Source organism: Malaclemys terrapin, chromosome 18, assembly GCF_027887155.1.
Source record: "Malaclemys terrapin pileata isolate rMalTer1 chromosome 18, rMalTer1.hap1, whole genome shotgun sequence".
Lineage (NCBI taxonomy): Eukaryota > Metazoa > Chordata > Testudines > Emydidae > Malaclemys > Malaclemys terrapin.
In genome coordinates this window covers 5,189,169-5,216,475 of record NC_071522.1, presented here as the reverse complement: position 1 = coordinate 5,216,475, position 27,307 = coordinate 5,189,169, and the positions used below count along the sequence as shown (strand labels likewise).

The window sequence follows — 27,307 nt, the reverse complement described above, 5'->3', positions numbered from 1 at the left end:
ATGGCCTTCATGCCAAGGCTGTCTCTCCCCTTTGGAAGGAATAAACTGGGGCTGGCTCTGTGTTGTGCTCTACAATGACACGTGCAAAAGGCATTTATTCTCCAGGCTGCAAGGGCTGCATAGAGGTTCTATGAATTTGGATGGATGGATCCTGGGTGGGTGATCTGGATCAAGCAGGAGGGATCCTCAGGGACAGAGGCCCTTGCCACTAATCAAAGCAGGATGAGAGCAGCTAAAACTCACTAACCTTCCACTCCCTCCCAGTAAATAGTTTTCCATAAACACCAAAGTGACTGAGTTTGCCAACAACAACAGCTATGGGAGCAGAGTTTTACTGGAACAGAAATAGCAGTTTCCATTATTGCTGGCTATCAGTCAGTCTTTAATAAAGAACAAAACCAAGCCCTTAAGCTTTGTGTCACAGGCTCCCTGAACATTACTTCAGCCAATTGCTAGAGGATTGTCATGTCCTCCTGGTGGGCCCCCTCCTTCCACTTTAGGTCAGGACATGATCTCAAGGATCCTGAAGATCTCTGGGCCTTTTGTTCTGGAGAACTACTATTTTCTCTCAATGGCATCTCTACCTTATAGTGCCCCAAATGAAGCACTCATCCCCTGTTTGAAATATAGCCAGTAATGCTCCACATAGTCACTATGCATAGTGCACCTACGCAAAGGGTATCCACCAGCTTGAAGAGGTCACCAAAGGATGATCAACTTCACCAACTATCAGCCGTGGTTTTCCTACTTCATTTCCAGCCAAAAGCTTGCAACTCTCACCTGAGTGTGCTGCCTTTATTGCCCACCCAAATACACTCATATTAGTCAGCAGCTGTTGCCTAAGGATATTGCTGTCACTGAAGCGCACTCTCTTTACCATTAGTCTGTGGCCACTGCACAATACTGACACCTTCAGGGATGTCAGGCTGGAGCTTTCCCACATCCCAGCGCTCAGCATTTGGTGCTGCTGATGACAGAAACATCCCCCCACCTCAGGGGGACTTTGCAAATGCAGATAGAGGGGAAGTGATAGAAAGGGAACAGGTGTGTCATATTTTGGGCTTGTATCCTCAACACATTCCCTTTACAATCCAATAAAACCCAGTGGAGGAGCCAGAACCTCCTCTTGCTGTTCCATCTCTAGAAGGACTGATGTGCTGCAGTGATCATGATGAAGTCACAGGAACTATCATATCCTAATCTAAGCAGACGTTCCCTGCACAGTCCCCCCCAAACTGTTCTGCAAACACATTTGCTTTGCATCAAGTAGTGACAGACAGTAATGTGGATAGTTTCCACGTCATGCATTTTTTCAAAGCAGATTTTGTGATGTGAATTAAAATTAAAAACATTTATATTATATATCTATCTATATAGATAGATATAGATACACACACACACACAATCCAGACTTCTTCCCCTCTAAAATACAGTTCCCAGGACATACTTTCCAATCCAACTCAAAGAAATGGAAAGGATTTTTTGTTTCCCATTGAAAGGCCAAGCCATTTTTTTCTCTCCTTTGCTAATTTCGGAAGTTTGGCTAGAAACACAGCTCGCCACGCTTGCAACAGAATTTTCCCTCCCTTCCTTCCTTCTTCCCCCACCCCCCATCAATGTCTAGACTTTTTGGTTAGGAGAGAAAGATGAGAAAATATACATAATCTTCATCTTGACTATCAGTATTCAAATCCCCTTCTGCATCTGGGAGTTCCATTCAGCATGTAAACATCTAAAATGGGTATCCAGGTAATGCCCTAAACAGGTGATTTGAATATCCAATGGAGAATCATGAGTCGATGAGACAGGCATTCAGGCACTATCAAGAGCAAAGTTCCGATCATGCCAAAATACCCTGTCCTGCAGCCCTTCTCTCACTAAGTGCTCAATTCCTCACCTTCTTGCCACAAGAAATGGAGTCAATAGCTGAATCCAGATTTCAAACAGCCACAAGCTTGGAAGTATTTCAATCTGTTTTGTTTTGTTTTGGTCCATTTGCTAAATTCTGATCTGGATTTAAAACGTCCGAATTTCTGCCATTCTGATTAAATTTATATTCCACCCTCTGAAAAAGAGGTGCTGCTCTTCCAGGACTTTCTTGAGCGGAGCAATAGTGCATGGGACAAGTATAGATTAAAACGGGGACAAGGCTGTTCATTTCCTTTTCCTACCATCTTGTCCAAAGCTCCACTTGCTTACCACCTCAATCACCTGCTTATACCTACCCAATCCTTTACTGTCAGTGAACACTGGATGCATGGAGGGAATCTTTCATTTATAGTCACCACTGCAGCAGAAACCTATGAAATCTGAATATGAACCAAACACACACACCCCCCCTTCTATCTTTCCTAGTAGTAAGGATTTCCCTTGCACTCACTCAGCAGTCCCATGCATTGAACAGATGACAGGATTAATTTCCCCAAAGTCTTTGTGACGGAGTTAGACAATAGTGCAAAATGTGATTAGCGCCAGCTGGAAGACCAAGCAGCAGCTGCCAGACACGGCACCATGATCCCAGCAGACCAGATCAGGAAAAGAACACATCTACCTACGCCAAGCAGGCAGCCTCTACACGACCCAATGAAACAAAGATGAAAAGGTAACTGATCCCACTGAAATCCAAGAGGAGAGAGGAATCTGCAGCCTCACCCTGTTGGTTAGCTCTGTGAAAGCTACAATTAAATCTCATTGCAAGAACAAGTTCAGGAGCAGAAGGACCAATGTTTGTGCTGGAGCTCTAGGGAAGTCTACATTGTCTGAGTGTAATGGGAGGGGACAGTGAAGGGAGGCGCCAGCTGATCAGATACTTATATGGAGGACAGTTTTATGTGCCCTGTTATTTTCCTGTCAAGACAGACTGATGAAAAGAACAGAGAGGGAAAGGCATATTGGGAGCTCCTGGATTTAAAGGGTCCCTTATATTCATAGGCGAAAAAAATCATCCAATTATTCTATTCAGAGAGAGCTTTGTTATCTCTCTCCCCCTGCCCTATGCACACTCTTTTTATTTTTTAAATTACTAAGGACATTTGCATGAAGACAGTCTCTGCTCCTGACTCTGCATTTAAACTCTTAAGCAGAGAGTCTGTTTTCATGGTAATGTCCCTCAAGGGGGCACGAGTGTGATCGAGACTTAAAGTGGAGCCAACTGGGTCGCATGCAAGTCCTTGCGGATGAGGGGGCGTTGTTACATGTTAAGCCATCTGAGTCATAAAATTTCCTTTTGAACTGATGAACACTGCTGTCTTATTCCGTTCTACTGAGGCTCTTACACCATGCCCACCAGTGTGGTATTTTTGAGAGTGACAGACCCTTGAAACACTGTATTTAGGGGTTTCTTTGGTGAAGATGTGGACTTGATAAAAAACAAAGTAAAACTATTCCCATAACAGTCAAAGGGTGAACAAATCTAATAGCAAACAGCGTGCTTTGGTCTTTGATGATATTTTATTTTGGGGACTCTGTTATATAAATGGGGAGCAGAATCGGTTTGCCACACACACACACACACACACACACATATATAGTATTGCAGAGACATTTTATTTTCCACATCCCGTTAATATCTATCCCAGCTGAAGGCTCCTTAATGGAGAACTCCAGCCAGCTCTCTTTGCCGCAAACCTGGCTGAAGCTGTTAGAAGAGCCTGAGTGTTTCCAGTTATTAGCTCCACAGAAGATGGATCTAAACATGAGTTCCAATGTAAATTCATCCCCAGTGCTTTCCACATTACCCTGTTAACCCTGGCAGCAATGGGTGTTTGCAGCTGACAAAGTCTTTGATTAGCCCCGGAGAGGAACTCAATTACCATAGAAACATTTAGCTGAATTCAGATAGGAAAGGTCAGCTCAGCTGAAGGATCTGATCCCGTCAGGGCACAGAGAATAATTCAGATCTATTTTTAGTCAGAACCCCCAATTCTGACTCCCAATAGGCATTCAGAGATTGCTTTTCCAATACTGCTGATCACATCAGTTTTCTTTACACAACCTGTTTTGTAAATGCTCTACAGCTCAGTTCAGTTCTCTTATACTCATCTGATAATTTTTATCATATTGAGTTACATGCAAGCGTGGACTATATTCAGTCTCACTCACCATGGCCAATGGGTTGACAGGGGTGGTCTATCAGAGCCAAATTTGGTCCACTGGTAGGCTTTAATGAGCTCTAATATTTATTATTTACACTACTGTCAAGCCAAAGTGTTCAAAAATCACGAGTCACACCAAAAGGGGACAACGACACATCAAACAATAAGATTGGCTTAAAAACCATGAGATGTTTTTAAAACAACAAAATTTGGGCTACTTTAGATTTGCCTTCCAGTGTCTTTGCTTTCAGGGTGCTGCACTCGCTTCATGTGTTGGAGCTTTTCTCTCTCTAACCATCACTTACTATTTTATTTACTTTTAAGCTAGGATTCTCCTTCAGTCTTTTGATTCTAGCAGTTTAGGGCATTAAGGAAAAACACCAAACACCATGAGACTCGCTAAAAAAAATTGCAAGAATTGGCAACGCTCTTAATGGTACCACCTAGAAGCCATAACTAAGATCAGGGCCCCATTGTGCCGAGTGCTGTATGGACACGTAGTACGACAAGGAGAAAGGAAGTATTAACATCCCCATTTTGCAGATGGATAAGAGAGGCCTGATTTCCTTGAATTCAATGGAAGTCTTTCTAATTATTTCAGTTCAGCCTAAGGACCAATTTTTAAAGGTATTTAGATGCTAAACTCTCACTGATTTCAGTGGGAGTTAAGTGCCTAAACACCTATAACAATTTGGCCCTTATGTGACTTGCCAAAGTCCCATGGGAAGTCTTTAGCTGAGCAAGGAGAGCTCCTGTGTCTCAGTTCTGTGCCCTGAACACAAGGGAAAGGCCACCAGGGCCTTTCTAACAATATATGTATAGAGGCAACTAAAGGTTTATTTTTACCAATCTGGCCTGCAGTTTGGTAACAACCTTGGCCAAGTCACCAGTCTAAACAAGTATCAGGGGGTAGCCGTGTTAGTCTGTATCTACAAAAACAACAAGGAGTCTGGTGGCACCTTAAAGACTAACAGATTTATTTGGGCATAAGCTTTCGTGAGTAAAAACCTCACTTCTATGCATCCGAAGAAGTGAGGTTTTTACTCACGAAAGCTTATGCCCAAATAAATCTGTTAGTCTTTAAGGTGCCACCAGTCTAAACAAGAATCTGTGGCAGTATCCTGGTTAAATAAAGACTGGGATCGAAGAGGCATGTGCAAAGGACCTTTCATCTTTATATTAGGCAACTTCTGCACAGATTGTTTGCAAATGTGGGCTTTAAAAACACCTTTGGCCACCTTATTTTCAGAGAGCAAACAATAATGCTCATTCCTGGATTTGACTCAGATCTAGTACTGGAGTTGATAAAGAGTTACTGAGTAAAAATCTTCATGCAGTTTAACCTGTGGCCAAGCCTAGCTTGCCGGATTAGAATATAAGAGAATACAGACTGACTCCAGTTCTCCTGGTATTCCCTATTCCCACCCACCCCCACACCACAGTAGCTCCTTGTTTCTAAACATTAGTATTTCCATCTCCCTGTTTCTATCCTAACGCAGAAGCATTAGCCATTTTATGTGCACAATTGTGCCTGTTCCAAATTGGATTCCTGTACTGCAGAACAAACAGAGCCAACTAGTTGATCAGCAGCAGGACAGAGCTCTGGCTTGTTTGTGTCATTACAACACTAGTGTATGCAGCAAAGGGATGCTCCATCAGCAATGCAGTCCTACCTGTCAGAAGGATTGGTTTACTTTCCTTACCCCCCTTCCTTTTCTTCTTCCAGCCCCAACTCTTATCTGCTGGTAACCCACTTACTAAGCAACATCACCAGAAAGCTCAGCTTGAAGAGCATGTTTCAAGCCCACTGACTGAACAGGCAAAAATGATCTGAGGGCAAGAAACCATCGTTCCGTATATTTATAGCCACCAGTACGCTTGGCCATAGTGCTAGGTTTGTGATGATTTAGGAGTTTATTTGTGAGTTAACAACTTGAACTTTAATGGAAAGAAAGATGGGAAAATGTAGTTCTAAAATGTGCTGTGAGCTCTGGAATTCTGTGCTGTGAAATTAACTGGCTTGCCTTTCTCCAATCTGTGCTAGTTGCTCTCAAGTCTTTCCAGAGTAAGAACAAGTTTAATGAGCTAGTCCCTAAATCATGACTGACTGCAGAATCCTCTCCAGGTTCCATTAATTCCACTTGTCCTCCAGCACATTAGGGACCATGAATGGTTAAAAGAAACTTTGAGCCAATTCTGCTTTGTCTACGTTACATACAGAACCAGATCTGGGGAACTGGTTACAACACTATTCCACCTTGTAGCGTAGATGTGACCTAACTCCATTTTAACTGTGTTCCTGAGTTTCAGCATTGGTCCTTAATGTTATTTGAGCCCCAAAGTAGAAGTGGAATTACAGCGAGTTGGCCAAACTCATCTCTGGGTTAATTAAATTACTTCAGTTTGGCCTATGTAAATTATTCCTCTGTCAGTTTCAACTGAATGCAATATTCTCTTCAGTTTCCTCTCTTATTGCTACTGTGCAACATTAAACAGCTTTCACCTCGGAACGAGCTGCATTTCAGGTATGGAGTAAGTGAGCCTTATGTGGTGCTGGTATCTGTTTGAAATGTGCTGCTCTGTTATTCTTTGTAATGAAAGGCAATAGGTAGTAGAGAAATGAGACATTATTTGGTTATTATTCCATTAACCAGCAGCTGCAAGTGCCCGTTAAACTCCTCACTTCCACCCACACCCAAATGGCACAGGGCTTGCTCTGGAAGCTCAGTTGGCTACAGTCATGCTGCTGATAAACACCTTTTGTCCGAACAGGAAGCATCTCAGCCCTTTCCCTGCACAGGATAGGTGGGGAGAGACTGAGGGCAACGATGGTACTAAAGGTCTATACACACACACACACACACACACACACACAACTACCACCTGCTATATTAGTGCCACTACCACCATCCCGAGAGAGCTACATTCTCCTATGTCAGCCAAAGTCTCATGGGATGTCACTTTTGACTGAGAAAAAGCTCACTACCAGCAAGTGGAGTATTTAGACAGGTCTCTCAGCCAGGTATGCTGAAATGGAGACTGCTACAGTACACTACCCAGCACATCATAACAAATCGATGGCCCCCTAAGAACTGTGTGGTTGTCACTGTGCTGCAGCTGATTCTGTGCAATAGGGGGCAGCAGTGTACACACATACAGTAGCCACATCATTAACCACGTAGTGGTAACTTCACATCCACAGCCTCTCTTTCACTGGAGGAATAATTTTGCACCAGCTGGCTCTCTATTCCTCGTCTCATTCCGTCACATAATGGAAGAAACCTAAAAGCTTAAGAGTGGGATTCCCAAAGGGGTCTAAGGGCATTAGTTCCTCAGTTCACCCTGAAAGGCAGCCAAAGTCAGGCTCCTAACCATTTTAGACCCCTTTGTAAATCACAGTCTAAGGGCCTACTAGGACTTAGCCAGCCTTTGTCTTCAGGCTTTGCACTATTGCCAAACCCAAGCATTCAAGAATCCGGGGTCTGGCCCCAAAAAACATCAGACTGGCTTTAAAAATCATGACAAAAAAAAATTAAATGTGGATTTTTATTTTGATCTTGCCTCCTGGTATTTGAGCTTTCAGAGTTAATGTTTTCCACCTTAAACTGGTAATTATGAAGGCTAGAAACATACTTTAAAAAAAATAAACTGAGATTTTTTTTTTCATATTCCCCTGAGTCAAGGAGCTGGGCCTTTAAAAAAAACAAACGAAACAAAAAAACCCAACCACCAAATATCGGAAGACTCATGATTAAATAATGTGAGCGGGCAACAATGGTTGGAAATACATATTCAGGAGCACCCAGGGAAATGTAGCCTTAACTAAGAGGAAATACCTTTAGGTCACTGTACACAGTGCAACTTCCATACCAGAGGTATACAGTTGTTTCCAAGAAAGATGGAAAATAAATGGGTTCATGCTGGTACTGATCAGATCCGAAAGGAGCTATGAAAGGCTGCCCTAAGCTGTTTATTGGGATGGCAGCATCTGAAAGGCATGTCAGCATAACAAGGAGGCGACACCCATGCCATACTGGGGCTGCTTTGCTTTCAGGCAGCCAGCTGTACAATGGATTTAAGTTAGTCAGTGTCCAGAAACAATTTCACCATTACCAAATCAGTTCATATGTCAGTCTGATCACCCATTAATGTCACGAGGGATAGGACTTTTTCCATTTTTTTATTTTTTTTTTAATAGTGTCCAAGCAATTTTTAGAGAGGTAAGGGGAAGAGCACTTCAGAGTCGATGGGATTAGTGAATGTCAGTAATTGGGGACATACTAAAGGTCGGGCAGTTTTTCATGCATACACATTCCTAATAGCCATTTACTCTGCAGAGTTGAAGGCTGGGGAAGGCTCATTGCAGTGTTTCAAAACACAAAAGTAGATACAAATCAACCTATTCCCACCCTCCCAGAAGCCTTAAATGTAACTCAAATGCAGTGTTGCTAACACTCATGATTTTATATCTCATGTTGTTATTAAAGCTCAAACCCCTGGAGTCATGTGATGTGTTAAAAACTTTTTTTTAAAAAACAGAAAAGTAAGTTTCTAGCCCTCACTTGCAGAGAAAAGCTTCAAAGCGCAAATTATATAGGCTCAAAAACATCAAGCAGATTAAAAAAAATACCCCAGATTTATTATTTTGTAAAAAACTTTCCTGATTTTTCTGAGCCTGACTCATGAAGTTTGAATGCTTCGAGCTGGCACTACTGTAATCAAAACCTGGTTTTATCTGCCAAAGGGATGAAAATACTCAAGGAAATTAAGCAGATGCAATTTTTAAAAATGACGCAGCCAAGGTGTGTAGAGGCATGACACCAGAGCCGCTTTGAGATAACAATTCACACATGGCTCTCACACACACACACACACACACACGAGCTGCCTTTGAAGAGGTTAGCTGTGCTTGCGATACATATTCAGGCTCTGTAGGTGGAATGGGAATTTAGGACTAAGTCACCTTAGTCCTATGAATGGATTCAATTCTATTCCTGTTGAGTATGTTCTTATTATGCTCCCAGATTCACCTTTTTCCTCCTCTCCTGCTGGGGGAGAACAAAGTGCTGTATGGTTACCGCTGCACAGCTGACGAGCCTAGATAAAACTTCTTCCTGTCTCAATGGTAATTATCCTTTTTGGAGAGTCAAAGGAAATCCAGGTTTTTCTAACAAGCTCCATCAATCTTCTGGGCAGTATTCATGTATAGGCAAAAATCAGTTAAACAACAAATAAAAGAGAGCAGCACAAAGGCTATTTATGGTCATGTCAGAGCAGGGCAGTTGACATGTGGCTTAGAATCCTTGCTTCACTTTCCAGACCTATGTTCTAAGTTATATTAGCCAAGCGATGCCACACCAGCAGCTCTGTGTTTAGTGCAGGCAGCATATACCCTTGTACACTAGGAAGTAGAGGCCTGCTTAAGCCTAATTTTAGAGCCCGACCTAAACTCAACTAGACCACAGTCAACCCAAACCCTACCTGAGCACAAGAGCATCAAGTCGTTTTCTAATCTGACCCAAACCCAAAACTTCCTCCCAAACTGTGTCAATGCCCCTGCCTTGTTCTTGGGCTTAGCCTGGCAGGGGATTCTTCCTCCCCATGTCTCATGTCTGTGCTCTGATCACCCACTGCCCAGAGGCTCAGTGTGGCAGCAACTGCATGCCCCACTTGCGCGCTCCAGCGTGAAAGGCGCTGCAACTTATGGGCATGCTCTCTCCGCAGCACAGAGAATGCGGCAAAGTGGCAGCAGTCGGCAGGGCAGTAGGTGGTGGCCAGAGACAACCGGACCAGAGCCATAGAGGATCAGGTTGTTTTCAGACCTGACCCATCCCAGCCATTTTAGCCTTGCATCCTGTATGGTTCAGACCAGGTTGCAAGGCTGTGCTAGGAAGACTGACGGTTATAATAATAATAATAATTATAATAAATAATTATATTAATCAGTTTCAGAGCACAGATAATGGGAAGGAGTGTAACCTAGTACTCAGCTCTTTACCCATCTCTGATGGGTCACCTTGGCCAAATGAGTTGACCGTCCTGTGCTTCAATGTATCCATCAATGAAATGGGAACTATTATGAGACAGTCCCTTCATGTTTGTAAAGCACACGGAGATACTCACAGAGGAAGTGCTGTATTGAAAAGGGGTTTTATTACTGCCTAGCTTCACTACTTAAAGTTAGAGTACAAGGTCTATGTTAACCCTCTGCCTCATTACGAACAGTTGAGAGGCATTATTATTAGGCCTGGATGTGGTGGGTGCTGTATAAGTACATTGAGAGACAGTCCCTGCCCCAAAGAGCTTACAGTCTGAACAGACAAGTCAAACAAAGGGTGGGAGGGGAAAAAGACACAGAGGGATGAAGTGAACTCCCCACAAGGTGACAGCTGGGAACAGAACCTGTATCTCCCAATGCCTCCTCCATTAAGCCAGATCGCAGAATTCTGCCATTTAATCCTCTCCCTCCATGACTTGGGGTTCTACAGGTGCTGAACCTTCTCAGCGCCCCATGCAGTTGATGAGAGCTGCAGCTGCTTGGGACCTCTGATAATCAAGCCATCAATGTCAGAACTAAAATGCAATGAGAGAAGCCTCAGGACATGAGAAGGGCACTTTGAAAAGATCCACTTCGCTATTTATTGTGAAGGATCTGGAAAAATAAAACACAACAGAAGGCCCAGCTGTTTCTAGCTGGACACAAAGAGTAATGAAAAATGCCTTTTATTCTGGCAAGTCTGCAATTGCTGCAGCAGCAGCTGAATCCCCCCCCCCCCCATTTTGAATGCTGCTGTTTTCCTGTAAGTTAGTGCTAGCTTAGCGTGTTCAACAACTGAGTCTCTTGTCAAGGGACTGCTAGTGAAGGCAGGGCCCTTTTCCCCCTCTCCATTTTAATTATTGCTTCTTTATAGATTTTAAAGATCAACACAGAACTGAGCTGGAATGAGAGATGGAAACTACAAATGCAACAGAGTTATTGCCTTAATAATAACTGTCCATATGGTATTAGTGGAACATTGTATTCTGTTCAGGCAGCCAGGAGGTTCAGAACAGCAACTGTATGGCAGTATCTAGTACATAAAAGTGCAGGCCGAGTCTTTTCTGCAAAAAAAAAATGAGCTGTTCAATGGATGGAGTAAAGTGGGGGATTGACCCTCTGACAAGAATCATGACAGTAAACTAAGGCATTAGAAACCTCATCCTAATGCAGGGGGGAAAAAAACAACATTTATTTCCCCCTACTCAGTCTGTCATGATGCCTAGATTTGTGTGCTCCTCCCATTTTAAAAGCAGGGGTAGGGTATTAGACCTCATTTTAATATCACTATTACGCCCTTGCATGAGGCTCAAAGAGCATGCTGCACAAATTAAATGAAACTCACCAGCCCTATAAAGAAGGGAAGCAATATTCCCATCCTGTAGATAGGTAAACTGAGATCCTGAAGTCACCAGGTTTCCTCAAGGTGCCACAGCGTGACAGCAGTGGAGCTAGGATTACAATGGAGGAATCTTGACAGTTTGTCAACACATGAAAATTATTCCAGAATAAAGTAGAGTGAGAATTTAGAGCTGAATTGCTCTTCCAAAATGAGTGTCTCCACACATGGAGTTATTACAGAACAGTCTTTCTACTTACAGATTTACACTCTGCTTTATTCTGGAATAACTTTTGTGTGTAGAGGAGCCCTCACACTCTAACCCCTAGACAGTACTCTAACTGGGACCGGAACCCAGGAGTCCTCACTTCAGATCCCCGCTAACTGGTTTATCCAAATTTGTTTTTCATGGCTTGGTTCATGCCAGTTAGTTACATGGAGAGATCATTGATTATCTGAAATTCCAGTTTTCAGGGAAAGATGGGCTCTGTCTCAGCCTCCCTCTGTAACTGCGTATTCTAGCCTACCAGTTGGGCTTTAGCAGCAAAGCCACAGTTCATTTTAAGAGAGGGGGCACAGGATGGGTTTCCCCTTCTGTGGTTGTGTTTCAATTCTGTATGTTTCAACTCCACGGGCTAAGGGGTTTGACAGGATCTTCTAGTTCAGAGCTGTAGCAGTTGATGGCCCTCACCTAGCCTGCAGCAGATGGACTCATTCCCATGCCCAATCAACAATATGCAGAACAATAGAAGCCAGGCTGATGAGCAGATCTGCACACTGCAGGCCAGAAGTAACGAGCAGTCCTGAGCAGATGCACTTCTCTCCCTAGAGCATTTCCTGCTATCAAAAGGGAGACTGCAGTGGAAAAGTCTCCTCCTGGTGGGTTGAGGGCTCATTTATGTTAGAGGGAGGACTGGCCCTCCATTGCATTTCCTTAACACAACAACAATCTACGATCGATGCCTCCTTATGAGGCCAGAAGAAGAGTCCCCATGCTCTAGCGGAGGTCTAAAAGCGATGTGATTTTTAAAAATGCTGCATGATCAATTTGGAGGAGGGTTCTCCCTGCTAGCACACTCTCAAACCAGTCAGCAATTCCTCCTCTTGGTATTAGAAGAAGCAAAAAACACCAGAGAGGCTCAGAGCAGAGGAACTTCAGTCTTCAGGAGTTTGCAGCAAAAAACCCCCATAGAGATGATTCACCACCCTGCAGCCCTGGCGGCTCCCTGGATAATAAATGGGAATGATATTTTATTTATGCCCAGATCATTAATACGAAGGTGGAGGAAGCTGCAGATCACGGGAGAGTTATTTCTGTAAAGAAAGCGACCAGTCAGAAAGTCCGTGCTCACCCCCCTGCCCCCATCCAGAGAATTTTAAACTATGTTGATTTTTATTTATTATTATTTTAGAATAGCACAAAATGTTTTAAACCACCAAGCATTTCATTGCTATATAAACAGAATCACACAGGGAGATACAAACGACGCTGGGCTCTTCCTATTAAACATCCAAGAACTGAGTAAATAATAGGCCTGAGGACCATCAACAGCCAGCAAGGCCCTTGAAAGTTGAAGGAGCTCAGCAGCATGCAGGATCAGTCCCCAAAGAAGCAATTACAGCACACTGCACCATGGGACCTGAACATCTAATTTAGGGGGCTGTGCAGCGTAACTCTTATTACTCACATTTATTACACAGCGCAGATTTCACATTCTGACTCTTCCAGGAATAGGCATTTTGTTTTCTTAACTTATTTTTTAAATAAATAATTCTTTGTGCGGGCAAGAGATGCCAGAATGACAGCCCCGGAGACTGATGTCCTCCGATCAGGTGCGGAAGTACAACAGCATAGGCAGCACACACCAACACAACTCTACTCTGCCCTAGAGGGATGCCCTGGGGAGGAGTTAAAGGGGTAAAATCCATCTCTGGGGCCCATTCAGTCTTTGGGCTCGCTGTCAAGATAGTGAATAAAGGGGGGCCAAATTAATGGCAGCTGTGATGTGGACATCTGTTCTGCTATGAATTCAAGTGAGATCCACCAATCTCATTTCATATAAATGAAAGAAAAGACATACTACATACTGTATATTTAAATATACAAGCTTTTAGTTAATGTCACTGCAAATGTAGGCTCCCAAAAGGATTATTTCCTAGAAAACGGTTTCCTTGTTCGTTGCGTACATAGTCTGGGCTCTTGTAAGACTACCAACTAAAGTGCAAAGCACTAGACTCTTGATGAAAATAACGGCTAGGAACTGAATGAAATTAAGGAGACAGCATTAGCTGGAGGGCAACTGAAAACGGTTACCAAAATTGTCACACCTGGGTGCCTAACAGGGTCAAAGTAGAAAAATAAGCGAACATGAATTCCCAGGGTGATGCTGTGGCAAATGCAATCTTTGGATGTATAAAGAGGGGAACAGTGAGGGAGGTAATTTTACTGGTGGTGAGACAGATCCTGGAATTGCGTGTGCAGTTCTGCATGCACATTTTGAAAAGGATGTTGAACAACTGGAGAGGGAACAGAGAAGAGCTAAAAATATGATTTGTAGTATGAAAATAAATTCCTCACAGTAAGAGACTCAGAAAACTCAAACTGTTTAACTTATCAAAAAAGATCAAAAGGGGACTTGATTACTGTCTGAATACTGTTTTGGAGAAAAAATACAAGGTATTAAAGGGCTCTTTAAATCTGGCAGAAGAGGCATAACAAATACCAATGACTGGTATTAAAGCCAGACAAATTCAAAGTCTACGATACAAACACATGCGTTTGTAAACAGTGCAGGTAGTTATTCATTGCAACAAACTACCAAGGGAAATGGAGAATTCTCCATCTCCAGAAGTCTTCAAATCAAGACCGGATGCTTTTCTGGAAGACGTATTTTAGTCATGATGAAATTCTCTGGCCCTGCAGGTGGTCAAACTAGATGATCTGATGGCCCCTTAAAATCTATGACTCTAAAACAAGATACGTAAATTCATTAGGCACCTAAATTAGGTGGTCTGATCTTCCAAGTGCTAAGCACCTGCAACATGCATTGACATCCTTACACGAATACAGTAGTTCGGATACTAACATTGCACCAGGTACCTATAAAAGCTAGAGTCCAGGAAGAAATAGCTAGGTTTCTTCTTTCTTTAAAATTAAAATAAAAAAAAAAAAAAAAAAGAAAAGAAAGACAATTGAACAATCTGAATTTCCCTGGTAAAAAGGAGGAATATATTTTTTCAGTTTCTTCATACCATGGCAACCCATAGGCACTTCCTAGATGCCCTCTGCTACCTGGATCAAAACTGTTTTGACACAGGGGGCTGCGTGAAGGGAAAAGTCCAAGTACAGCGAGATCAGAAGTGCAGCAAGGGCCCCAAGTGCTTCGGATTAAACCTTTCGTTACTATCAAACATGCGGTTTTAATTCCTTAACCTTTTTAGGATTGATTGTTGTTTTAAACGAAGATGGCACAGACATTATGGGCTTGAACCAAAGCCTACTGAAACCAAAAGAAAGACTCCCACTCACTTCAATGGCCTTTGGAACAGGCCCCATTATAATAAAGGTGCAACATTGGTTACTTTATTCATGAAATAAACACTGGACTTGCTTGCACCTCCCTCTGAATCATCTGGTGCCGGCCACTGTCAGAGACAGGGTATTAGACTAGATACACCCTGTGTCTAATCCAGTGTGGCAATTCCTGTGTAATGCCCTCCTCTAGGTAAGCTCTACAGTTTTGGTAAAATCAGTTCTCTGTGCTGTCGGACTGGATGGCTCGAGGACACCAGCTCTCACCCAGCCAGTGTCAGGAGTTGACCAGAAGAACGTTGATGGCCATTTGGGTAGCCCTTGATCTCAAAGCAGATTCCAGCTCACTGGTGTCATTGTATCACAAAAGCCACAGATGGCATTAATTGCATCCATGGTAATCTTTGATACACCAAGGACTGACTGGATCTTGAAGGGTGAACTTGCTTGATCTGGAGCATGTCACCTCTAGGGATGTTTGCAGGGTGAGGAAGCATGCCTTAGTGTAGCTTGTGAGGCACCTATTCTGGGGGTAAATGGAGGACTTGATTCACCAGGACGGTCAATCCCACACTACGTGTCTCACACACACACACACGTTTGGCAGCTGCTGCTAATTTCCAGGCAGGCAAAGTAGTTGGAATGTTACATGCATGCTTACTCAGGTATGCAATGACAAAATAAATACATTCTCATTTAACATAACGCCTGCCACATATAGCACTTATGCTACTGCTGAGATGCAGAGCACTCTCCAACACATGGTACTGAATATTTAGAAAGGAAGGATAGAACTCCAGAGATACAGAGCATAAAAACTCACCAAAAGGAAAAAAAATAAAATCAGTAACAGAGCTTCTCGTGCAAATCACTGCACTTGGGACCAGAACTCTCGCACTCCAGCACTTACGCACAATGTTATGAACCTCTTCCAGTGCACAAGAGGCTGCTAACTCCATCCTCCATCTTGCAGGCTGCAATACACATTGAACAACACAGCATGTTCATAACCTTCCCTCGTGCTCTTATACACCCACTTCCCTCTCAAGCTTTCGAGAGTACACACCAACTTGATTATTTCATACGTAGCACTAAGCAGCATTAGTACAGTGAACTCGGCATTAACAGCATCTGCCTTTCTTTATGTGTCTGAATTCTGTAGCGGATACTTGTGGATTTCTATGTGATGTTTTGAAACTGGTCTCCCCATCCCCACCCCAAAACAAGAGAATGAGCTGAGTAATCTTAAATCCAGATTTCCGGTCCACTGAGAGCTCCACTTCTATCGTTAAAAATACTGCACGACAGATTTGGAAGAGAAATCATGTTGCCAGGTCAGGTATCCCCACCCCACATCTTGATTTTCCTGTAGGAATGAGAAAAATATCCTGGATGGCTGAGCAAAAAGGGGATCCAGCAAGAAGATGGCAATCTAGAGCTGGTCAGGAATTTTCTAAGGAAATATTTCTTCAATCGGAAAAATGCAGATTTGTCAAAACTGGAAGTGTTTGCAGGTATTTGAAAAAAGTTCTGAAATTGTTGAAACATCTCGTTTTGACATTTTTGAAAACAAAAAAAAGTTGTGTTTTCTGATTCAAAATTTCAGTTAATTGATACTAAAAGATTAAAATGTAAATGGTCAAAATTGAAAGAAAATGTTCTGATTGATCGGATCTGAATTCCACTGCCCTCCACCAACATTTTGACTATTTTATCCTGATTTAGGATGAGTGCGGGGGGGGGGGGGGGGGGGGGGGGGGGGAGAATCTAGAAAACTGTTTCCTGCCCAGCTCTCCTGCCTGTACCCATGTCAGGAAATGTGTGGGAACACGGAGCCCACTGGTGAATAGCAGAGGTCCTATCCCTGAAGCAGTACATTTCAACCACTGGTACACAGAATGCTACTTGTACTTCAGACTTGTGTATTTAGGCTTCCCTCACTCCTACTTGGGAGTGGACAGTCCTGTGAAGACAGGGACTGGCTGAATGTCATTTGTATTTGATTCACACATCTCAGACATGCCAGATTTGTGTATGAATTCATCCAAGTCTTGTCCGGAAACAGGCACCAAGTTTCAAATATGTCTGTGATCCTTCAGGTGCAACATGGAACAAACTCTGCCATCTATAGCATGTGAGAGGGGTCATTAAAGGGGCCAGTCAATCAGCAATCTCAGGACTGCAGCCATCAGTGGTCTAGGCCAAAATGTCTTTCTTACAGTGATGACAGCAGTCAGGCATGTGCACAGATGAAGATACAGAGTCCCAAGTACATTCTGTTACCAAGGCTCCCTTCTGCAGCCCAATCACACATGTGAAAAACAAGCAGCACATATTGCACCTCTCTACTTTTTCCTTTTACTCGGGGTAATTCACTGCTCCGGATGCAGCTGCCTATACCTAAAAGGAATCCTTCATGAGGAGTCCAGTCTAAATATCAAGGAGGAAACTAAACTTCTTAAGTAATCCTTAAGCCAATTTCAAAGAATATTTCACTGTATAGTATTTAGCACTTGGATCACAAAACTGCATGAAAAAGAAGCTGTAGGAAGCCCATAAGACATTCCCTAAATACTTCCATAATCAAGCACATTTCTGGTGGATGATGTCTCAATAAACAACAACAAAAGGTAGTGTCGCAGACACAAGAATTGCTATGCTTGGCTGAGATTTTTTGGCTCTCGGTTTTGATTGACACTACACCAGACAACAGGTACAAATTAATTCCAATAGAAAAGGCTCACAAGCGACATTGGGATTCCACCCATGTCACTGATGGTGCTGGAAACAAAATAGAAAGCAGCACCACTGCTGCAAGCCAGAGATGCAGGAAAGTTACATTATTTACACTGTTAAAGTCCATTCCTTAGCTTGTAAACCACAGCTCACTCAAGTATGATGCAGAAGCCACCCTCTGCAGTGAATTTCCCCTCAATCAAGGAGACTAGAGAGATTTCCCTAATGTCTGGTTGTCAATTACAGATCATATTTTCCATAAAAAAAAAATCTGAAAACTTTATAATTGTGTGTCTGGGGAGGAAGAAAAAAAATGAAGAAACCTCTGGATAATACCATATACATTTTTCTCACTCTTTAGAAAGTCTAGTTGAATGTCTGGCAGTTGCTAAACTGCAGTTCTATGCCACAATTATTATTTGTATTACAGTAGCACTCAGAGGCCTCAGCTGAGATTGGGGCCCCACTGTACAAATCCCTGCCCTGAGAAAGCTTGGAACCTAAGCAGACAAGACAGACAAAGGAAGTATTATGATCTCCCTTTACAGGTGGGGAAGCCATGTACAGAGATCAATGGACTTCCCCCACAGTCACACATGGAATTTGTTGCAGAACCAGGCGTTGGGCCCAGCTCTCCTGAGTCCCAGTCCATTGCCTTAACCACACTTAGCATTGGAAAGAGCAATGAAACTAAAGCATGTGCTAAATGTGACATTTTTCAATGAAGAATTGCCATGAGGAAATGAGAAAAATTAGACATGCAGAACCTCCATGTTAACTGAGGCACCCAAAGAACATGCAAAGGAAACTAATTACTCCCTCCACCCAAACCCATCTGATTACCTTATATTTCCTTAGTCACTAAGAACTTTCTTGGCCAGACATTCAAATCCACTTTTTGGATCTTAATATAAAACAGACTTTTTATTAAACCACTTTCTCCATCTGACTATGGAAGAAAAGGCCAAGTAAGCAGGCAACATTTTGGTAACTTAGTTTATGGAACAGCTCTGGAGTTTGTTAAAGCATCGGCATGGATTCCTTTTCTTTAAATAGCAATTGTGATTAAGAAGCTGTCAACCCACCTGAAGCTTACAAGGTTTCCCTTTTTATAATCAGCCATGCCAAAACCTACTTGTCAAAGGGCTTGCAATCCCCAGTTTTGGCAAAACCCCGTAAAACCAGATTAAGTCAACACTGGTGATGCAGGAGCAAGAGGGGAGACTAGGGATTGAAACAAAATACTGAGATTCAATTCCAGTTTGAGCTTCAGTCAAAAAGCATCAGCCAATGCTGCAATTTTATATATATCCAAAAGAGCTGAAAGCCTGTGACATTCAAAGCAGCACAGCTCTCATGTGACCTCTGTGTAATTTGGGGAAAGAGGACCAGAAGAATCAATTCCACTGAGCCAAAATAAATAAATAAAAAAAAATGGCACCCAGCCATTACATAAAAGCCCATTTTGTAAGGAAGGTTTTCAGAGATGGTGCATTTGAATAATTTTGGTTAAAGTCATACTACCAGGTTCAAAATCACCCACATCTTCCATGACCCTAACATTTCAGATTATTTAGAACTGAAAGGGATGTAAGTGACATTTATTTTTCATTTTGCTGCTTTTCTTTCTTTCTTACACTGTACTGGGTTTGCATGAGAAAGACAAGCAGGTCACTTTCACAATCAGCTTCTCACATGTAATGATGGCAGGGCTGTAAAGGAGTATGTTTAAATCCAAACAAAAAAAGGTGATTTATGTCACTATTCAGGGAAACTACACATGTATTCTCCCTCTGTGATTCAGTAAGGGCACCAATTCTCAGGCTTCCAGTTCCCCAGCCATCACATCTAATGGGTGGAGACATGTGTCTCTCCCCCTCCTGAGTTTTTTCCAGGCTGCACAGTTCCCTGCCTACACCATGATATCCCCAGCAATGGAGATTTCCTCAGCAGGCCTGGTTTGCTTTCCTTCCTCAGAGGCTATAAACAGTATGATTACCTACAGTTAAGTTACCACACAGCTCTTTCTAAGCAAGCACATTTATTCTTAAGGTAAAAGCATTACACAGAAAACATTAAATACAACGAAAAACCCTTAAACAGACTTGCCAATAAGCTTACCAGAGGTCACTCCAGCTCCCACAAGGACTGTGTCAGGTGAGCAGTCCTTCAAACCCTACCAAGGGTTTTTTTTCCTGTGGTCACAAGTCCATAACAGCTGTTAGCTCAGAACAAGCACCCTCATGAATGAGTGAGTGCCTTGGGTCTTTGATCCTGGGAATAGGTAATTCATATACAATGGGGTTCCTCTCTTTGCTTCAAAAGGATGAGTCCAGAGATGGGCATTTGCATTGCCCTCCACCCAAGTATTTCCTAGAAAACCCACTCAACTAAAAAATTCCTTCTGGTCTGGACTACTGTTTAAAAGAGTCCTTTGAAGTTTATAACAACAACACTTCCCAGGTTTACATTAGTCACATCTTCCCCTTAGAGAACATACATATAATCCCACAATAATACATAAACATTCACATTTTAATACCATGAGCGCCTAAGATATTTAAACTTAATTTAATTAGGTTTGTCCAGGATATTGCAGGAAATTACCACATCTGTCACAACTTAGTTTTAATTTTCATCAGAAAGTTTCTACTCCAATTCTAAGTTCTCTGTGTTTGTACTGAGCCTAGCACAATGGGGTCCTGGTCAATGACTAGACCTCCGAGGTGCTACTGCAATACAAACAGCAATTACAACATTTAATATAAATTTATGATTTTTTTAAAAATAAATAAAACTCTTTTGGGTATAAGCCATCTGACCCTTTAAGGCTCCATCAGCTATTTCATTACAACCCCCGATTAAGAAGATTATCTTAAATATGAATTTACACCATAGACCACGGTGGGAACATTGGGGAAGAGAAAATCATTTTAATGAGTATATTTGCACATGATTAAATATAGGCAGGCTTATTACAGCTACCATCTCTCCATGTGTCTGTACTTTAGCAGTCAGCATTCCTGGGCAGCTGTTATACACCTTCATGGCTTGAGGCACTGATCCCAGGCAGATGAGACCTGTTCACACAGTAGCACCAGCATCAGCTCTGCTGGAAGCTGTTCACCTGCAAAGCTGGCTGGCTGAATTGCACAATGGAGATGACTAGGATGGGGAAAGACAGAGCAATGAGAGAATAAACAGCAGCCCCCCAGGTGAAAGACACTGGGTATATCTAGCACCATACTTTTCCAAGATTGGGAACCTGCTGTGTCAATAGAAAGGGAGAGCCCAAACCCTGATTCCTGGCACAAGATTAGCACAAGCACTCACCCCCTTCACAGCAGAGAACTTTGCAAGCCCCACCCTGAAATCCAGTTCTTGTGATATAACTGATGGATCAGGATCTCCATTCACAAATCCACCAGCTCTGACAGCCAAGGGCCACTTCAATAGTTGGAAACAATTTTTTATTGCAGATTTAAAAAAAAAAAATAGAACAAATGCAGTACGAGTCTCCACCCTCTGCTCCTGAGAGATGCATTTTAAACCTTCCAAACAGCCTTAAAATGCTGCCTTATTCAGTGAAGATAAACTCAAGTAGTTGGGCGGGGGAGCGGGGAGAGAGAGAGAGTGTAAATGGGGAGCACAGAGAACCTGCACTACTTTAAGAAAAAAAAAAAGTGTTGGGCAGGATGGCGGGGGATTTACATGGAAAAGGCAGCTAATCCAGAGTAACATTTGTAGCCACAAGCTTATTCATAATACTTAGCATTTCTAATTAGCTTTACACACTAATTTATCCTCACAGCAGCCATATGTGATATGAAGTTACTACCCCCATCTTACAGATACAGAAAACTGAAGCACAAAGAAAATAAGGGATTTGCCTCAGGTCACGCAGCAATAGAACCGGAGTTTGAACCTAGAAATCCTGATTCCAAGTCTGGTGCTCTAACCATTAGATCAAGTTGCGTGTATTTATATTTCAAAAGCCTTGAAGATGGCCCTCAGAAGTGAATTGTCAGGGGTTCCCCATGGACGCCCCCAGGATCGATCCTTTTATTTTATAACTGTGCTACTGCTGCAGCATCCGATATTCTCCTCAGGATTAAACAACAGGCTGCCAGCCCTACATTTTCCTCACTATTTCCTCTGCAGCCACAAGGGCTTTGTATTTTATCCCTTCACTTTTGCATCTAGCCTTCACCCCCCTTTCCTCCTCCTCGCTGTATTTAGGTGTGCCTTTGGGAAGGCTAAAGCGATGAAGTAAGTTTTATGCTTTTCTCTGTGGGGGTGCACTAGTGGGACTGGCTGCGAAGCCCAGTCTCCTGCACTCGAGGCCGACAGCTTTATCACTGCTGAGGAAGGTCATCATGGTCATGGAGTGAGAGAAACCCTCCAAATTACCCAGGGAAGGCCTTGAGAATTAGGACAGAGTTTGAATTAGAGCTGGTATTCTACAAGGAGCCTGTACAGTAAGCAGAGCACAGGGGTCATATGCTGGCTGATCCTTCAGGTGAGACTGGGTGTTCTGGACTAGGAAGACTTTTTGTCACTGCTGGAGTGCTCATATGTCCTTTGCATTACAGTCGTCAAGCAGGGAGGTCATGTCACAAAGGCATGGAGCACCATGGCCCACTCAGCATCCAGCAGGGATGCGGGAGGGGAACTCTCATCTAGCCAGTCTCAGGTGAAGGAAGCATTTTTCACAGGTGTGATCTATTTGAGCAACAAGCCAGGGACTGACTCCCTCCATACAAGGTAATGCATCCAAAGCCTTTCTGTGCACATGGGTAAAAAAAGATGGCACCATGCACTTTCTGGCACTCTAAACACAGTATGCAAAGCACCCACATACCATGAGATCTAGGTTCACCCGTCTCAAGGGTGCACTGTTCCAAGTGGCTGAGAACTGGTTTAAGGTCCTGTCAAGAATCCATGCTGCAATTTCCTCCCCTGTCTCAGCTAATAAATCTTGTGGCGTGTCTGCTTTTCCTGAATCCAAACTTTATGAGCTGAATAAACTTTATGGAATGCTTGGCTGCCAAGGCAGCCAAGACCTGGAAACTTGACGCTCGACCCCTGCAATGCACAATGGGCTGATAGCCCTTTGCAGAGTGGCTAACAGCAGTTTCTACACTTTAGAAAGAGATCTCTCATGGGTCCATTTCCACCACCCCATCACTTGGATCTCCTATTGCTTGGCTCTTCATTTTTTTTTTTTTTTTTTTTTTAAATTCAGCTGACCATCAGGACCCTTCCCCAGGGTGATTCACAGACCAGAGTATGAGAAGCAGTGGCTTAGAGCCACCCTGTCATCCCATTGCTTTTCCACTTCTGCTTCCAATGGCCACGCTCCCTTGGTGTCTTGCTAACAGGCCTACAAAGCTACTGCAATTTGAGCACAAATTCAGCAAGTTTTTGAGATGCTACCTTATATTTCAAAACAAACTACAGTGGAATTCCCTTAAAGCAGGGGCCACTCAAACATGTCCATGGTATGGACCACATTTTAACAGAGTGTCTTATGGATACCTCCCTGTCAATTCACGACATACCTGTGGCTACTTTAGCAAGTACTTACATGGAAAAGCAGTATCAGTAAGTGTTTTGATATATTTCTAGACATCTATTAATCCAGTTTTGCAGCAAGAAACAAAGGGGAAGAGAGCCAGTATCATGTGATAAGACATGAGCTCTCCACAGATCACCAGCAAGTGCTCCACACGCCAGAGTTTGGGAACCTATGCCCTGAAGCTAGTTTATTGATCAAATGAAAACAAAAAGACTGATCAAGTTGCAAGAGCCATCACAGGGAGATCCATTTTCAAAGCCCAAATTGCAATGCCAATAATCCAGACATCTCCACAAGCAACGAGAAAGGAGTTTAATCAGGCTGCAATCCTAGTACATGTCTCAGATTACATTAGGGATGTCTCCTCCCTGGAGAGATTCAACCTGACCATCTGCAGGGTGAGATTCTTGCACGTACCTTGGAAATGAGTTCATCGTGATTGGCAAGATGAGCCCTGCAGTGAATGCAGCTATAGGTTCTGTGGCATGAAGGCAGATATGCCTGGAAAGTCTTGGACCTCGTCATCTTCACCATTGGAGCCACTGAATGCTGCGTAAACTCTGGGGTAGCCCAGGAGGCGCTCCCACAAGAAGGGTCGCACGGGAAACAGCGGAAGACACAGGTAAAGGCCGTGGTTTGGTAGGTGATGGGTGTGGGGCAGGCTCCACACACTGGTGATGGCTTCAGAGGATGAGATTCTGGTAGAGGCAAAGGGAGGATTCACATGGACCTAAGTTAAGAAACAAAAGAATAAATAATATAGCTAATAGCTTCAAATTCACACCAGACAAACAGACTAGACATGCAGACACTACCTGGGAAGGTGACTTCCAACAATAGTAGAGTTTGGATAATGGTCTATTGTTAGAGCATAAGGTCCATGGAGGAGTTAGAAGAAGGCTACAGTAAGAGAGACTCAGTTCTATTCCCAGCTCCATTCCTGGCCACTGATCTGCTGTCAGATCTTGGTCAACTCGCTTCTTTCTGCATTTATTCCTATCTAAGGTACTTATCTGGCCCCTTTACCATAGTATCTGAGCAGCTCACAGTCTAATGTAGTAAAGAACAAAACTGTCAGACATACAGATGAACATAATTTGTTGGGGAAGAGTCAACATGTTTTTTGTAGAGGGAAATCATGCCTCACCAATCTACTAGAATTCTTTGAGGGGGGTCAACAAGGGGGACCCAGTGGATATAGTGTACTTAGATTTTCAGAAAGCCTTTGAAAAAGGTCCCTCACTAAAGGCTCTTAAGCAAAGTAAGATGTCATGGGATAAGAGGGAAGGTCCTCTCATGGATTGGTAACTGTTTAAAAGATAGAAACAAAGGGAAGGAATAAATGGTCAGTTCAGAATGGAGAGAGGTAAATAGTGGTGTCTCCCAGAAGTCTGTACTGGGACCAGTCCTATACAACATACTCATAAATGATCTGGAAAAAGGGGTAAACAGTGAGGTGGCAAAATTTGCTGATGATACAAAATTACTCAAGACAGTTAAGTCCCAGGCAGACTGCGAAGAGCTACAAAAGGATCTCTCGAAACGGGGTGACTGAGCAACAAAACGGCCGATGAAATTCAATGTTGATAAATGCAAAGTAATGCACATTGAAAAACATAATCCCAACTATATATATATAAAATGATGGGGTCTAAATTAACTGTTACCACTCAAGAAAGATATCTTGGAGTCATTGTGGATAATTCTCTGAAAACATCCACTCAACGTGCAGTGGCAGTCAAAAAAGCAAACAGAATGTTGGGAATCATTAAGAAAGGGATAGATAAGAAGACAGAAAAGATCATATTGCCTCTATATAAATCCATGGTACACCCACATCTTGAATACTGCGTGCAGATGTGGCCACCCCATCTCAAAAAACGTGTGTGTGTGTGTATATATATATATATATAGGAATTAGAAAAGATTCAGAAAAGGGCAACAAAAACGATTAGGGGAACAGCTGTCATATGAGGAGAGATTAATAAGACTGGGACTTTTCAGCTTGGAAAAGATGACTAAGGGGGGATATGATCGAGGTCTATTAAATCATGACTGTTGTGGAGAAAGTAAATAAGGAAGTGTTATTTACTCCTTCTCATAACACGAACTAGGAGTCACCAAATGAAATTAATAGTCAGCAGGTTTAAAACAAACAAAAGGAAGTATTTTATCACACAATGCACAGTCACCATGTGGAACTCCTTGCCAGAGGATGTTGTGAAGGCCAAGACTATAACAGGGTTCAAAAAAGAACTAGATACATTCATGGAGGATAGGTCTATCAATGGCTATTAGCCAGGATGGACAGGGATGGTGTCCCTAGCCTCTGTTTGCCAGAAGCTGGGAAATGAGTGACAGGGGATGGATCACTTGATGATTACCTGTTCTGTTCATTCCCTCTGGGGCACCTGCATCAACCACTGTTGGAAGACAGGATACTGGGCCAGATGGACTTTTGGTCTGACCCAGTATGGCCATTCTTATGTGTTTATCCTCATAACACCCCTCTGGTGCTATGGAAGGGCTATTATACATGTTTTATAGATGGGGCACTGAGACACCAAGAGAATAATTGACTTGCCTAAGATTACACAGAAGCCTGTGGGAGAGTGCGGAATCAAAGTTTCCCAAGTCCCAGGCAAGTGCTCTACCCACTAGATCATCCTTCTTCTCTTCCTACCCCAGTTTCCCCATGTGTAAATGGAGAATTAACAAAATATGCCCACCTTGTACATATTGCAAGTTTCAAAGAGGGAAGCCACTATATAAGTGCAATATACCATTCTAGTGCCTTGCCCCATAAACATCAAGTAGTGGCTACACCTAGGTGAAAGGGGAATTGTTAGGCATGTGACCAATCACTGTGAAAACACTTTTTACTATCCAATGTATTTAATGTAATGAGCTCAGAGCTGAAGAACTTTCAGCAACTCCTACATTAATATGTTATACAGTATATAAAAATGGTTTCTTTGTATCTTTAGATGGTGGAAAGAACATACCCTATGAAGGGAGCAGCCCTCTCCATCCCCCCCTCCCCCCCCCAAAAAAAATTACGTGTGTGTTCTAGAAATCAATTGAGGACTCACTGCTCCTCCCAAGAGGATTTTTCCTTTTCATAAAACATGTGATTTTGTTGTTCTCCTCCTGAATTTGCTCTTTGTGGGTCAGACAAATACAGCAAGATTTATTTATTTCTCACAATAAGCTGATTTATAATGGAAATTCCTGAGTGAACCAAACAAAGCTGCACAAGAGATGGTCTCTACACTGGCAGTAGTAACTCACCTGAAGCATAGCTTGGTGACCTAGCCTGGATTGATTTATTTAAAATGGCTCAGTACTGCTGTATATTAAGCCAGTTTTGCTAGTGCTCAGATGGATGTGCTGTACTACATCAATGACCAAAAACATGGCAGGGGTGGGCGGGATAGAGAGTCGCTCGATCTGGACTATTCTAGGCAGCTGTATTTCTCTCTTACACTTGCAAAAAGGCTGAATTGTCTGAACAGCACGTAGAAAAACCATGAAGCTATTCAGAAAGCAGAGGTAGAGGCTTCAGTAGGAATGATCTAAAACGGGGGGGGGGGCACCCAGCTTGGGAGGTCTCTTATGCTCCCTGTAGCTCTGCTTACTGCTGATGATAAGTTAAAGCAGGTCAGTGCAATGGGGCAATTCCCGTAGAGGGGAAACGGAGAAGCCAGTTAAACCTTTACAACCCACAAAGCCAATCACCATAACCACTGATTGCTAGAGAGCTCTCCCCGGGCCCACATTCAGGACAATGGGTAAAATCTACAAAAGTGCCTACATAATTTAGACATCTATTTTCAAAAGTACTTAAGCTCCCAAGTAACTGCTGAAAACAGGCCTTCAGTACCCAAGTCATTTAGGCTCGTCTGAAAAATGTATCCACCATATCTTCCCTGCCATTGCCAACATCTAAAAGCAAAGCATTTTACTTGCAACCCTTATAGTAAATAAATAC

At 42.8% G+C, this 27,307-nt stretch overlaps 1 protein-coding gene across 2 annotated transcripts in view; it reads right to left on the bottom strand.

The window, feature by feature from the left end:
• YPEL2 (yippee like 2) overlaps positions 1–24,028 on the bottom strand; it is a 34,490-nt gene extending 10,462 nt beyond the window's left edge. The window contains exon 1 of one of the 2 annotated variants that reach the window (XR_008442743.1): positions 23,734–23,942. Coding sequence is in view for 1 of the 2 variants with exons in the window: in XM_054008635.1 (XP_053864610.1) it covers positions 23,734–23,850 (117 nt within the window). In the remaining variant the exon portion in view is untranslated. Of the gene's footprint in view, positions 1–23,733 lie in introns of both variants that reach the window. The other variant, XM_054008635.1, reaches the window with a different exon arrangement.
• Between the last annotated feature and the right edge of the window lie 3,279 nt (positions 24,029–27,307).